General features: G+C 35.7%; 1 protein-coding gene across 3 annotated transcripts in view; it reads left to right on the top strand.

The window, feature by feature from the left end:
- ppp1r12b (protein phosphatase 1, regulatory subunit 12B) overlaps positions 1-13,185 on the top strand; it is a 28,183-nt gene that overhangs the window by 7,892 nt on the left and 7,106 nt on the right. The window contains exons 2-7 of one of the 3 annotated variants that reach the window (XM_084097975.1): positions 8,917-8,933; positions 9,043-9,175; positions 9,459-9,563; positions 9,852-9,902; positions 10,790-10,840; positions 11,617-11,688. In XM_084097975.1, the coding sequence (XP_083954101.1) occupies positions 8,917-8,933; positions 9,043-9,175; positions 9,459-9,563; positions 9,852-9,902; positions 10,790-10,840; positions 11,617-11,649 (390 nt within the window). In that variant the 3' untranslated portion in view covers positions 11,650-11,688. Of the gene's footprint in view, positions 1-8,916; positions 8,934-9,042; positions 9,176-9,458; positions 9,564-9,851; positions 9,903-10,789; positions 10,841-11,613; positions 11,689-13,185 lie in introns of all 3 variants that reach the window. The other 2 variants (XM_084097974.1, XM_084097973.1) reach the window with 2 other exon arrangements.

Genomic DNA, 13,185 nt, shown 5'->3' with positions numbered 1-13,185 from the left:
GGAATGTGTCTCCCTCGTCAACTTAAAGCATCTTAATACCAGGTGTAAACAGGGACATATAAAAGTGGTTTATGGAACCACTGTAAAAATAATTCCTCCTAATTCAACTTAAAAATGTAAGTTCAGTTGCTGCCTTAAATTAAGTTTAATCAAATTCATACTTAGTACAAAACTTCACATTTAATTCAGTGTGTTATTGCCATGTCTTTGTAATCATTTGAGAAATTTACTAGCAATTTTGGAGTGATTTATGTTTGACAGTGTAAATAGCAAGAAAAAGTGTAAAAAGTTGTTAGATGCTACTCAGTGCAAATAGTGGCAGATACTATTTGCACCTCAGTGTATTGTAGTACATTGTAAAACAGTATATCATATTCAATGTATGTACTTATATTTATTAAAATCATAAATTAATGCTGCTTTATTGGGACATTACTTGAACTTGACATTACCTTCCCTACACCTACCCGATAAACACTTTATTCCCACTATTAAAGGGGTCATATGATGGTTCTAAAAAGAACATTATTTTGTGTATTTGGTTTAATACAATGTGTTTACGTGGTTTTAGGTTTTATTGTTTTTAACTGGTTTTATTGTTGCTGCTCTATGCCCCGCCTTTCTGAAACGCATCGATTTTTACAAAGCTCATTGTTCTGAAAAGCGCGGTGTGCTCTGATTGGCCAGATAATTGGCCATAAGCGTGTGACGGAAATGTCACGCCCCTTACCATATTTGGAACATCAGCTCCCAAAGCAATAGGTGATAATGTCGGGTACTACCTTATCAATTCGAGCCCGAATCTGAACCGGAAAATGCAGATGACCAAGCTAATCGATCAACTTTGCCAGCGCGACTGGACCAGGTGGTATCAGATTGGTAAGGTTTTATTTCATTGGGGACATAATTACTGATTATAATGACTTATACTGTGTTTTTACGCGCCGCGCCACACTACAGGGGGAGAACACTATGTAAACATAAAACCATGTCTGTATTTGTGATCGCAGAAACGACAAGCAAGCGCTACTCTATACTGCTCAAAACTCGCATTTTTTAGCTTGTAGGCTACTTTCGCAGGTTCTAGAAACAGTCCTCCGAAAAATGCGCTGCACACAGTCGAAAAGTTTAGTTGTACTGTTCTGGAACAGTGTTGTAAATAAATTGTAATTGTAGTTGTAATTGTGTCCTCTTTTGGAAGGCCAAATAAAGTAGTTTTGCTTTCGCAACAAAAACACAGCGTCTCCTCGACACGGCGGCAACAATAATACTGCAAGAATAAAATTACATTTGTACATTTGGGCGGTGTTATGAAACTCTGCCCCCACACACTGACGTAGAGATGTGGGGGTGTGTTTGAACAAAGCGTTTTAGGAAGGTGTGGCTGAGCCTTACATTTTATAAAGAATATCTCTTTAGGTTTGACACTTTGAGCTTTGTAACTCTGCAGATATTATACTTGCACTAACAGCTACATAACACACTAAAGAGAAAGGAAAACAAGAAATCGCATCATATGACCCCTTTAAATAATCTTTATGCACTGAGATTATTTTTAGTTTTCAAATATTTTCTCCAAGCCGATGTGCGATGGGTATATGCCAAATAATGGCATCTAAAAAAGGCGGATTACTCTCCACACCACTGATCCTGTTATTGGACAGGTTACTTTTCTAATTTTGTCTAGCTTTTGTACTTGCTGTTTGACACTTTTTGTTTTGTTTTTTTTAAGCCAATTTGTTTTCAGTGTAAAGCTCAAAGTATACTTCGACCGTCCGCGTTCCGCAGTGGTCAGCGCACTCTCTTTCGTCAATTTTCGTCATCTGGAGGGTCATATACTGTAGCTTTGGGTGAAGAACAGACTGAGATTGAAGTCATTGTTCAATGAAAATAGAAATCCATCCTTGGTGCATTAATAAAAATTGATAAATTGCTTAAAGAGTTCATGAGAGTTCATAAACCAATCAGATTGTTTCAATGAATCGGTTGATCCAGATCACAAAACCATTCTGACTCATGAAACATTTGCATCCTTTTTTGAAGCTTGAAAGTTTCCATTGAACATAATTGCATGGAAAAGGGCAACCAGCACATTTTTCAATGTCCTTTTGTATTCCATAGAAGATTGAAAGTACATGGGTTTGAAACAACATGAGAGGAATTGGAGGAACTGTTTCTCAAACAGAGCAGATCAGAAGAAACCAGCCCTTATAAAGTCATCAAACAATTGAAAACAAATGACTTGATTTGTTTTCTCTTAATATATCTGGCTTATCACACAAAGAGCGGTGGGAGTGGGGAAGAGAAAGAGAGCGAGAAAGAGAAAAAGCCTTTTTTTGGAGTTGTGTGTTGTAATACTTTTTTTGAGTATGGTGATGCTCACATTTTCCATTTTGCAAGCTGGCAGACGGACTAGCTGGCTCTCAAAGAGGGGGATGAAGGGATGAGGGGAAAGAGAGAATTAAAGAGGTTGTGTATAAATACTTCAGCATGCGCCAGATCCTGTAAATGTTACAGTTTGTGGAGTTATGGGATCAGGGTGAAGCCCACAGCTGCATGAAGCAGTCTCAGTCTGTTACTTCATAGTGTATGTGAGTTATAGAGCTCATATGTGCTGAATGCATGGAGAATTGAGCAACCCTGCAGCGTGTACACTGTGACCGAACGCAGTTTCACAAGCCTTTGATGTGCAGTGATGGGACAGTTGTCCTGGTGCACTAATCCAGCTAAACCGAATCCCCATTCAACCATTGTAAGAGAATTGACTTAACTGTTCCCAGATCTTTAATAGTGTAAAGGGTGAGCTCTGCCAGCAATGCCAGTCAGGGTGTGAATTCCAGGGGGGTTTGACCCATCAATTAAGGCTTGAATCCAAAGGAAGCTAATATAAAAGGGCTTTAAAAAGCTAATATGCTGAGAATAAACTGAAGCATGTAAGTGTAGGTGCCCAACCAAAATAGAAAGGTAAATATAGAAAAAAAGTTGGCACATTATGGTGCCTAAATTTATTATAATCTTACCTTAGTGACATTTTGACGCCTACAACTCTTCATCAGACCAAAAAAGACAACTCTTGAATAAACTGAAATGATCCTTAAATTCAACATCACATGACCAAAAATGAAGTGGACTAAACTCATCCAAAGAATATTCCACAGTGAATTCACATAATGTGTAATTAAATTAAACACCAGCTAATAATTTTAATAATACCCACCATAATACACTCTACCAATAATATTAAATATTAAATATTAAAAAATAATAGTCATAATAATAAAATAATACAGAAGGTATCATATATATATATATATATATATATATATATATATAGTATATAATAATGGCATTCACTATGATACCCAATAATATGAAAAATGTTATGATAACAATAGTTATAGTAATAAAATAACACAGAAGGTACATGAAAAAATGAAAGTAAAAAAGCCTATTGAGGACATCACAGAAAATAATAATTTAGTGGCAACACATTTGTATGTAAAATGAATATATATATTTTTTTAATTAAATTAGATAATGAAATTAAATGAAATTAAATAAAACCATTTATAGTGGTAGGGAAACAAATAATACAACCCAAAAATACTAATAAACATGACAAAACATATATATATATATATCACACAAAATGAAGTTTTATGTAACAAAGTTCGGGAGGAGCACGTTCAGGTAATCAACCAATCAGCACAAGATGAAGCCGGTATAAATATAGCCTTCCCTCACCTCTGTCCCATGACAGTTTCACAGCATCCCTCCACCACCCCATCACCTCACTCTTGGCTGGTTTCTATCCCAGTCAAAAGGGGGGAGTACTCTGGCTTCGGGCCAAATTCCGGACAGCACGCCAAATACGCATAAATTACTACATCTGATTTCATGTACGTGTGAACTTGTGAAACTAGGACAAAATGCAAAAGATGTGAAACACAGATCATATATACAAAGTTAATATACTAAAACAATTCTCAGTTCATAGGGAACATTCCAACAGCATCAGTGACTAAAATTTTATTACAAAATAATCAGCCTTTAACTGAGCAGATAACTGTAAGTGCAACAGAAAAATCTCAAGTGCTTTCCAATAGACTGAGAGAACATAATATTTGTCACTTTATATTCCTGTTCTATATTCAAAAAACAAACGTTTAAATAGACTTTAAAATTGATTGTAGCAATTAGGATTACACTACTAGATAAACCTCAAAAAAGTGGTTGTATAATTGACTCGTGTGCGTTTGATTGAAACCGTGAGCTAGCGTCTGTTCTCTTTAGCATGCTTGTATTTGTGTTGAAGAGGCCATTCCCATTAATCTGATTGAGTGTTATTTTTACTTGCAGGATGGAATGTGCATCAGCGCTGCCTTACATGGTTTACTGTGGTGAAAGTGTGCACTCTCTTTCTCTCTGTAGACACAGCGAGTGAGCTCAGGGCCAGCAGGTGCCCATGGGTAATGATGCCCCCCGAGGACTTTAAACCTGCAGTTTAACGTGATTTACCCAAGTAGGACATGTTCTTGGAACAGCACTCCTATTAACCGATATAGGATTTGGAGGATAAGGATAGGGTTATGGGCTTGAACAACACTCTTATTAACCTTTCAATTCTCTCTGATTGTAGGTTGAGACTGAGAGTTGTTTCATAGGAATGTTGTTATGGACCAACAAAGGATGCCAATCCCCAAAAAACTGTCCTATTTTGTTCTGCATAACGATGACCTCAGATCCCAGAATGACCAGACATGAGAACAAGACCACCAGAACACACATCCACTAAAAGCAGACTTCAGGTTCCCCACTTAACGTGACCACACAGAACTAAACAAGACCACCAGCACACATTGTAAATGTTTCAGATAGGGTTTTTTTTTGTTGTGGCTACATGTAAACACTTGAATAAGACATCTTGCCTCACTTTGATAAATCATAATGGTTGCCAGTAAAACACTAACCAGCCACGGATATTATAACAGTTATTGTAAGTCAGTGCCTCAGGTCAAGCTCTGTTTGTCCTCCAGTGTTAACCGTGACAGGGTTGGAGAGCAAGTCGATGTGCTATGGCCACATAAGGAGAGAAGTCTCTGAAATACCGCCTAAACATTCAGATGGACCCGTCTCTCCAGTGGCTTGGGGACTTGCTCTCATCCATCTGTTTATTTCCCTGTAAAAAGCACTACAGAATCATGCCAGAAAATAGCATACGCAGTTACGATCAGCGAGATACACTCACGCTTGTACATAATTTAAATGTATTTCTTCAACTATGGGCTCTTTTAGGTTGGTCCAAAACGTATTTTAAATCGATTTTTTTCTCATTTTTTTTTTTTTTTTACCATTCCTTTATCATTTATCTACATTTCATATGTCCTATCTGTTTAGATTTTGTTGTTTTACACTTGTCCCAGAATTTAAATGTTCATAAACATCCATTACACTTTATTTCGATGGTCCAATTTAGACATTCTACGAACTATAAGTAACTTGTCAACTACATGTCAACTAACTCTCATAAGTAGTTGACTGTTCGGTTAGGGTTAGGTGTTAAGGTTCGGGTTTGTAGAATAAGTTGACACGTAGTTGCAAAGTTACTTATCGAATGTCTGTAGGAGACGCATAAAGTGTTTGCAGATATTAAGCAGAACATCTACTGATACTCTAATGAGAGTTAGTTGACATGTAGTTGCAAAGTTACTTATATTGAGTAGAATGTCTATGAAGTGGACCATCGAAATAAAGTGTAACCTAAAGAATGTATTACAGCGTATAAAATGTTCAACTAAAAAAATGTAAAATAATTATAAGCTATTTCAAAATGCATTGTGTGAAAATGGATTTATATAAAAAAATGTCTGGCCCTCAGTCATGCCATCATTTCCTGTACGAGCAACAATTTTGCCACTAAAAAGTTTTATTAATGTAGCAGCCATCATATTAGTGGTGTAGATTTTTAACAAAGAGACAATGGTGTCAGAGCTTGAATGAAATATGAGACACATGATGGGAACATTTTTATTGCATCTCTATTTAAATCAAGCCAGTTTTGTGCAAAAAGAGTTAAAATATTATTTAGTTGTGTGTATTTATGATACATAAAATGGTAGTGAAAGTAGTCTTGGCATTTTATTCCACAGTCATTTTCATCATAGAATGCTGGTAGTACTTATAAAGCGCATTAATATGTGCTTTATAAGTACTAATAAACAGCCAATATACAGTATGATGCAAACCCTTGTACACTTTAGCATGCTTTTGAGCAATTATTATGTAAATAATATACTTAAGTGCATGTTATCTGCAATTAAATGAAACTTTTTATACTTTAAATTTATATTAAATGCATTTAGCTGAACTTTGTGACCCACTTAAGTAGAACTTAAGTTTATCTTTATATGTAATTTTATAATTACTTCTATTGTCTTTGAAATATGGTCAAAGTTACTGCTTAATGTACTGACAAGCATTTATGGTGTCATGCATTTAAATATATTTGCAATTACACATTTGCAATGCTGAAGTTGCAATTTAGTACATTTAAATTGACTAAATTCACCATTAAAATTATAATCAAGTACTTTACATTTAATTTGCCATTATTACAAAGTGAACTTATTAAAAATGTATTTAAGTTTATGAAACATAGTCATGAAAGTGCACTGTCTTTAAGTTTATGTGGCGTTTTATTTGATTAATATATTATCTGCAAGTACTTTTTAAAAAAATATATACTTTTACGATATGAAGTACACTAAAAGTGCACATTAATACAAGTAAACGCACTTCTTTTCCGGGATGATCATGACTGCCAGAATTATCTGGTGATGTACTGTACGCATACACACTGTTGGACGTTGTTAGTGGACACATTAAACTAATGAGAGTGTGAAAAGTGTCTCAAAGTTAGTCATCACCGTCCCATTTAACAGATCTCATTTGCTATAATTAGTTTTGTGAGTGCATGAAAAGCTCTTCGTTTTCTCTGCCAAACTCTGTCCGGCTGTAGTGACTGATTCTGCATGTCCTTTTTTGGTGTTGTTCAGATGGTCCCCCTCAGACAGTGGAGACAGTGGACTGTTATTCCTCTCTGATGCATAATCAAGTGTCCAAACAGGATGTGCTGTCTTTAGCAGAGGAACAGAGGAGATTCTTTCTCTAGCTTTCTCTCTGGACTCAACAGCCTTAACTCTGAAGCAATGAGAACATATTACCAGACCCGTGTGGAATCTGCACCCGCTGTGTAGTTTGACTGTAGTTTAACTACTTTAAATTATGAGTGGCTTGTAGTTGTAGCCTCCCATCTATGTTATGGATGTTTCTGCTTGGACTGTCAGACCTTTACACGAGTCATTAGCCATCTATGCACATCCTCAGTTGGGACGAAAGGTCATCCAAGTGGTGATGTTGACAATATGCGGCTATGTGCAGCATGCACCTAAAATGGAAGCCTATTAAATATTCTTTCAGAAGATTACAAGATTAGCTCCCATAAACACAAACTGATTTATATGCTTATACAAGGAAAATGTAGGAAAGTATTCTTTATCGGATATAAATTTATTACAATAGAACATTTATTAGAGAACAAATCCTCCTTAAATGAACTTTTTGTGCTGTCATTGCTAACTGGAGTTGGTGTGATTTCAACTGAGGAAGTGGGTGTAATAAAAAACACTCTGCGACATAATGTCATTTTTATGAAGACACACATATGCACAAGTTTGCGACGACATGATATCATACTCTTGCATTGGCAGATTCCCATTGACAGACTAAGAGGTCTAGCAGACTCAGTCTGACCTGCTGTTCCAGCTCAATCATGTTCAGTCACACCTAAAACCTCTTCTGTTTGCGTAACACACAATCACTGTGATCTGACCAGGCTGGTCGGATAATCATCCAATCAGAAAACCGCTTCGATTTGTCCACATCAAATAGCTTTGGTATTCAGATAAGTGATTAGATCAATGCAATGCAAAACAAACCTGGCCCTGTGAAAAAAGAAGTGCACTTAATTCTATGAAATGTACACTTTAGATAGATAGATAGATAGATAGATAGATAGATAAATAGATAGACAGACATACAGTAGTGTACTTCAAATCTTAAAAACATATATTGGTAACACTTTACATTAAGGTTCATTAGTTAACATTAGTTAATGTATTAACTAACATGAACTAACCATGAGCAATCCATTTGTTACTATATTTGTTAATCTTTGTTAATGTTAATTAATACAAATACAGCTGTTCATTGTTAGTTCACAGTGCATTCTCTAATGTTAACAAGATTTTAATAAAGTATTAGTAAATGTTGAAATTAACATGAACAAAGATTTATAAATGCTGTATACATGCAGTTCATTATTAGTTCATGTTAACTAATGTAGTAAACTAATGTTAACTAATGAATTGTAAAGTGTTACCCATATATTTTTTATTATGTTCTTGCAGATAATATATATGGACCATAGTAATAACGTTTAACCAAATTCTGTCATCGTTTACTCCCCTTCATGTCATTCCAAACCCAACAGACTTTCTTTCATCTTGGAAACACAAATGACATTATTTTGGACACACTTTAGTTTAGGGTCCAATTCTCACTATTAACTATGACTTCTGCCTTAGTAAACTCCTAATTACTTATTATTAATAGTTAGTAAGGTAGTTGTTAAGTTTAGGTATTGGTAGGATTACGGGATGTAGAATATGATCATGCAGAATAAGGCATTAATATGTGCTTTATATAATATCCTAGTAATATGCATGTTAATAAGCAACTAGTAAATTGTGAGGATTGGACCCTAAACTAAAGTGTTACCATATGTTCTGGTGCGTTTTTGTTTATGTTAAATGTTAACTTTAGCAATAATTAATCAAACTTTTTTTTCCTTTGCAGCAAGACCGGGTGTCAAGGTAAGATTCTCTGTTCTTTGTCTAAAAACATTATTCTTTAATGTGCTTCTTTTTGCTGATAGATAAATTCATAAAAATTGCTTACTAAGTGATTGATGTGAATGAGCAGGTCCGACTCCAGTGGAGTGGAGTCTCCGTCAGACCGGCTGTCAGCTCGGACCGGCACTTACACACGCCGAGAGAACAGACTCGCCTCTTTGAGCAAAACAGACGACAACTCTGCCAGCAAGGACTATAAGAAGGTCAGGATCCCTTTGATTAACAAAATACTTAATGACGTTCATTATAGATATTTTTCCTCAAATACTATCCCCAAAGTCAACCTCACAACTTTCATCTTACATCCAAATATAGTAAAATCCAAGTAGTACATATGTTTTAATGTGAAGTTCCTTTTTAATAGTTAATAGCATTCTTTGTTTATCCAGTGCAGAGCATTAGAAGTCTTCTGTTGGCCAGCGCCAGGAAAGCAGCTCCCAGTGGAGATGCTAATTTAGTCTCTTCTTGTTTGTTTCACTTTATCAGCTGTATGAGGACGCACTGGCCGAGAATGAGAAGCTGAAGTCCAGACTGGACGACAGCAAACTGGAGCTCACCAAAATCCGCTCACAGCTTGACAGAGTCGCACAGGTGAGAGAACAATACGAGAGCCTGTATTAAAAACAAAAGCACACACTGGCCCTCTGAATCCAGTCGGGCTCCAGAGGGTCTGGCTTTTTGTAAAACTCACAGCATCTGTAAGGAATCACAAGCTGTGAAAAAAGCCAATAATATATCTAGATACTGGTCCAGCAGTAATTGCTTATTAAATATTTTACTTTGAATATGTATTTAAAGCACCTTCATTTTGTTCCTTTACAGTTTTGTTTCTGTTTGCAATTCTCTTTTGCTCATTAATCTTTCGTGAATGTGTTTCAGAAGCAGGACAGACTATCAGAGAGATCCACTGTATTTGAATCAGAGAAAAGGGTATATATATATCATATATATATATCATCATTATATAATCTTTATTGACACTTTCTGAGGAATGTTCTCTTCAGTGTTGGTTAAGATCATGACCTGATATTCCTTCACGCTGTTCTCATAGGACCAAAAAATAATGTTTCCTAACTGTTTTAAATTCTTTATTCTTCATTTAATTTGGATAAATATGCATTTAGAAAAGTAATCAATTATTGTTACATCAATTTAAATGAATTATTATTTAAATACATTTTTATTTTTGTATATTTACTATGTACTAACATTTAGATTAATAGTTTGAAACAATGCACTTATTGTGTACATGTTTTTTTTTTTTTTTTTTTTTTTTTACATTGTACTTATATTTTAAAATGCCTGTATGTAATTCATTTATATAATGACACACCTTATCCCACCCTTAACCCTACCTGTAATAGTAAGTGTTTTGGGTAACACTTTGGCATTATTACATTATTACTTTGTTTTACAGTGTCCTTGTTACACATTACATGCAGTGACTTTAGTAATTGCTAGAAATTGTGCATACTTACATCCCAGACAGCAATATCGTGTCGAGCCAAACATGGGCCGGATTTGGGCCAACACTGTGTTGCTGTCTGGGATGCAACTAACCCTAAACCAAACCCCAATCCTAACCTCAACCCTATAAAAAGTACATGCAGTTAATTCTTATTACTCAGTACCTTAATATACAATTACACTGCAATACAAAATGAACACAAGGACATTGTACCTAACAATTAACTTTCTTAATGCAAGTACATAGTAGTTAAAGACCCCTAATATAAAGTCACTTGTTTGATTCTATCTATTATTTTATAGTTTATTTTAAAAATTGTAATATGATTTTTTTTTGTCTGCTTGTGTAGGAAAAAGAAGCATTGGAGAAAAAGGTTTCAGACATGGAAGAAGAATTAAAGGTAAAAGGAAAATGTCTATTAAATGTGGCTTTGCCGTACTATTCTGAGCCTGAGGTGGGGTGACTTTCGAGAGCATGTTAACCTCAGAATTTACAACGACAGTTTGTTTGAATTAACTGATGAAAAGGTCAGATCCCTCGTAGTTTAAGTTTAACAGCTAATGTATCTACCATGCCTGTTTTAACCCACGTTAGCCGACTCTGCCGCCACCATGCTTGCTACTAGCCATTGCGCTCTGCATCAGTGCTGTCAGCGAAGCTCTGTAGCATCTCACAGCTGCAGTAATACATGGTGACCTAGTTCCAGCTACGCCGGGGCCAAACCGAATCCAGCACAGAGACACGGCACGGCTTTTGTTCAGCATTCCAGCAGTAATTGCACATAGCTGGCATTTTGAGGGGCCAAGAAGAACACAGTGCCAAATGTATGAAAGGCTAGATCAGTGTGAGGCAGATGAGATATCTGCGGCTGCTGTAGTCTGCCAGGCTCACTAGGATAAATCATCCATGTTGCAATTGAGGAAACAAGGTTTCTGGGCTGTTTCGACTCAGATTAGTTCAAAGTTGATTAGATTCGGCCAAGATATGCGGATGACAGTGTCATTTATATTGCAAATGTGCAAAGAGCTTTAGTCCCAGAACACCATGGAGGGAATACAATGTATTTATGCAGCTATTCAAACGCTGATGGGTAGGTCCAACAGACTCTCACTTCAACATTAGAAATGAGAAGCACTTGTGTTTGTTTGATCAGTGATGTCACTGTTGCCCCAGCAGACGCCCTCAGTGAGGTTTCGCTACCAGTCCTGAGTTCATCCTCAGCTGGACTGGGGGAAAGAGGGGCAGATGGTGAGTGGTTTTGCCCCACGCGTGGTTGCCTGCTCACACACACCAATACACACCCATTACTCACGGCAGTACAACATGGTGTGGGTCATTTAGATCACTTTATGTCTCTCTTAGTCACACATATTTCTATTCATACTCTATTTTTTTCTCTGTAAAGCTCTCAAAATATCTTGATCTCTTACTGTAATTCCTTGATAGCAGGCTTACTATCCTGTAAAGACAACGAGTCAAGTCACCTTTATACAGTACAGATTGTTTCAATGCAACTTCACAGTAATACACAGGAAAATAACGTAATCAATTATCAAAATTCATTATATATGGGACATACAAATTCTGCTGTAAAGCAGCTCTAAAAATTAGTGTCAACTCAATTCAGTTCAATGTTGATTCAGTTCAGTTTATTAACTGTGTACAGTTCATTAATGAAATGGGTTCAATTCTGCTATAAACAGCTCTACAGAAGATAATAGTGTCGTTATTCAGCTCAATTCAGTTTAGTCTTGATTCAGTTCAGTTCAATAACTGTAAAGTTCATCAATTATAAAAAAATTGTTCAATTTAGTTATAAGCTTCTCTATAAAAGACAGTGTTTTTATTCAGCTCAATTTAGTTAATTGTTGACTCAGTTCAGTTTAATAACTGTGAAGATCATCAATGAATTGGGTTCAATTCAGCTATAAGCAGCTCTACAGAAGATAATAGTGTCGTTATTCAGCTCAATTCAGTTCAGTTCAATGACTGTGTAAAGTTAATTAATTATGAAATGAATTCAATTCAGCTATAAGCAGCTCTACAGAAGATAATAGTGTCGTTATTCAGCTCAATTCAGTTCAGTTCAATGACTGTGTAAAGTTAATTAATTATGAAATGAATTCAATTCTGCTATAAGCAGCTCTACAGAAGATAATAGTGTCGTTATTCAGCTCAATTCAGTTTAGTGTTGATTCAGTTCAGTTCAATAACTGTAAAGTTCATCAATTATGAAACAAGTTCAATTCAGTTATAAGCTGCCCTACAGAAGACAGTGTGGTTATTCAGCTCAATTCAGTTCAGTGTTGATTCAGTTCAATTCAATAACTGTGTAAAAATAATCAATTATAAAATGAGTTCACCTCAGCTATAAGCAGCTCTATAGAAGACAGTGTTGTTATTCAGTTTAATTCAGTTCAATGTTGTTTCAGTTCAGTTCAATAACAGTGTAAATGTTGCAAAATCAATTATGAAAAAAACTTATATTCAGCTATAAAGCAGAAAACAATAATGTCACCATGCAGCTCAATTCAGTTAATTTGCTGTAATCCAGAAGTCAGTGCTGTCAAATCAATAATATTGCTGAATATTAACAAAGTCCCTTTAATGCAAGTCAGTTCACTCGGCGGCCATCTTTGAAACGCCACTCTGCCACTATTTCAGTCATGCAAGTACAGCTCCTATCTCTTTGAATTAAATTTCATATTTAATATAGTTTAAATTCATTGAAAGTCTTTGGGATGT

The sequence above is a fragment of the Abramis brama genome, assembly GCF_963993115.1.
Source record: "Abramis brama genome assembly, chromosome: 22".
NCBI classification, from domain to species: Eukaryota; Metazoa; Chordata; class Actinopteri; order Cypriniformes; family Leuciscidae; genus Abramis; species Abramis brama.
This window is presented reverse-complemented; position numbering and strand designations above follow the sequence as displayed.